Genomic DNA, 2474 nt, shown 5'->3' on the forward strand with positions numbered 1-2474 from the left:
ATATATTTAAATACTAGAAAACTCCAACAGGTCACTTGACACTGAGAAACTGCTTGACACAAGTTAGATTTGATAAAAGATCCAAGTACTCCAGGACGCATGATAATCACTTTCTTTTTCTCATCTCTGTATTATTCAAAGGTGTTCACCTCCAGTCATTCAAATGTTCAGTTCCATATGTTGTCAATAGAGCCATTCATGTTTCATGAATAAGGCAGCATGACCTCCACAAGAGGCAATTGAACAGAATTAGCCACAACTAATTGAAAGTCTTCCTGCTTTAGGTTAAAACCCTTATCTGTTTCTTCAAGAGTAATAAAAAAACTACTAAGTAAGACATCCAATGATAAAAGATTAAACATCAATCCAATATTCTGTAATTCTACTTTTAAACACACACACACACCCAAAAAATTAAACCAAAATTTATTAAGAAACACACACTCACATACACACACAGCATATGCTGTTTGACACCCACCAAACCCAGTCCCCACAAATAAAGGGATTTAGACTAGCACAAAAGGGTTTCCTAATCCTAAACTACCCGACCAAAGTTGCTATTGCTATTAGAATTGTTTAAGACGGTAATTGTTGAGCCCAGACCTAATGCATTTTCTTTTAAAAAGGCTAACTTTTTCACACACACACACACGCGCGCGCACACCTTTTGATGGTTTATATTTTATAGTCTTAGGGCTGTGAAAGTATAAAGAGAGAAGAAATTTGGGAAGAATCGTCATTTTCACCTACATGACATTTTCTTCCCTGTTCTCTCCCCTGGGGATGGCAGAGACTTTCAGACTTCACAGCTAGAATCCAAAACCTTGCATAACCCAAGGGAACTCTCCTACTCCTAGTTCTCTTCCACATTTTCAGATCAGTCTTAATCAACTTCTTAAAGGGCGGAGGATGAAGATGTTACACTTGGGTTGAAAGGCGGGAGGGAGTGAAAAGTGTTTAAGGTCGACGAAAGCGAAATTAATCATGCACAGGGAGACTACAACAAAACACTATTAACCATAGTTTGAAAACTGGCCGAACTCTGATAAGAGAGACCCCTTAAAGGAACTCAAATTAAAGGAACTCATTAAGTGACTGCCTGAATCAATCAGAAACCTAAGCTGAACCACAGGGGGAAAGGCAAACTCCAGCACTCCCCAGGTCGCTTACTCCAGTTACTTGACCCAGTAAGGGATGGATTTGAACACCATGGGGAGCTGAAAGTGCGGGACCACGGTTTTGTCGCTTTGGAGTTGTCAACGTCCCTCTCCCCAGGCGCATCTGCAGCCCTGAGGGGTGCGCGCCAAGCGCCCACCTGCGCACTGGCCTAGGGATGATGGAGGCCCCGACGGCTCCAACTCCACAGAGAATTGCTCTAGGCCTGGGCCAGGACAAATTCCTCTGAAGACACTGAGCGCCCACGCCTCTCCATGACTCCAGCTTTCCAGAAAGAGGGGCCCAGTCCCCTAAATCCACGTGAATGATACTTACAGCCGAACTACCCAAGGCGGGAGCGGCTCGGGCAGGCGCGCCAGGCGGCGGCGACTGCAGTCCAACAGGTCTCCAAGGCAACGGCAGGCAGTGGGACACGGGCGCTTGGCGACAGCCCCGGAGGGTCCAAGTGCCCCCAGACCGCCGTGACTGCCCTCGGCCGGGCCGCCGCTCCCCAGCACGGCGCACAGCAAGAGCCCCAGCGCAGCCGCCGGTGCTCGTAGCCTCGGGGCGCCCATCGTGCGGCCTCTCGTCCGCCAGGCGCTCAGAGCAGCCTGGTGCGCACTGGGTCCGAGCGCGCAAACTTCCCGCGGAGGAGAGCGGCCCACGCGCGCACGCGGTCTTTCCTCTCGCTCTGATCAACGCCTTTCTTTTACTCCCTGCAACGAAGCCCTTTCATGCTCCCTCGCTGAGTGGATAACCTAAAAGAATGGCCAACTGAGGCTGAGTTGCAGCCAGAGAGGTATAGACGCTCCGAAGCCTTTTCTAGCCCAGTGAGCGAAAAAAACTTTTGCGTCTCCTCCCCGCGGCGGAGAGCGGAGTTCCTGAGCGGCCGCGCGGCGAGGCGGGGCAGGGAGGCGGCCACGTGACAATAACAAGGCTTCAGCCTCTAGCTGGGAGGAAGGGAGAAAGTGGAGCTGAGATTGTAGGAAATTTGGAGTTACATTTTCCAGCCTCTCCTCGCCAGAAATCTCCACTCCGTCCTGGGAAGCATATATCAAATGAAGTTGCAGAGCAAAAGGGAGTCTCTATAAAGCAAGGGAACAGAAACTTTTCAATTCTGGATTAAAGGAATGTATGAATTAGTCTGTCATGCATAGAAGTCACCAAGTTGCAAAGAAAATAGTTTTCCTTTAATGTCAACAATGGCTGGCTGTTGCTATATGTCGACCTCAAATAGAAAAATAGCAATACAAAGTAAGCTTAGGAAATTATTTCTTGAGTTACAAATAGCTAGTATAGTGAGGTGGATGGATCTA

At 48.3% G+C, this 2474-nt stretch overlaps 1 protein-coding gene across 1 annotated transcript in view; it reads right to left on the reverse strand.

Annotated features, from left to right (window-relative positions):
* Window positions 1-1733, reverse strand: part of LRIG3 (leucine-rich repeats and immunoglobulin-like domains 3) — a 68863-nt gene extending 67130 nt beyond the window's left edge. Inside the window, exon 1 of the mRNA XM_006886036.1 lies at window positions 1495-1733. Coding sequence (XP_006886098.1) covers window positions 1495-1733 — 239 coding nt within the window. The remainder of the gene's footprint in view (window positions 1-1494) is intronic.
* Window positions 1734-2474: the final 741 nt, after the last annotated feature.

This window comes from Elephantulus edwardii, unplaced genomic scaffold (assembly GCF_000299155.1).
Source record: "Elephantulus edwardii isolate Elephantulus edwardi_28Jun2011 unplaced genomic scaffold, EleEdw1.0 scaffold00047, whole genome shotgun sequence".
Lineage (NCBI taxonomy): Eukaryota > Metazoa > Chordata > Mammalia > Macroscelidea > Macroscelididae > Elephantulus > Elephantulus edwardii.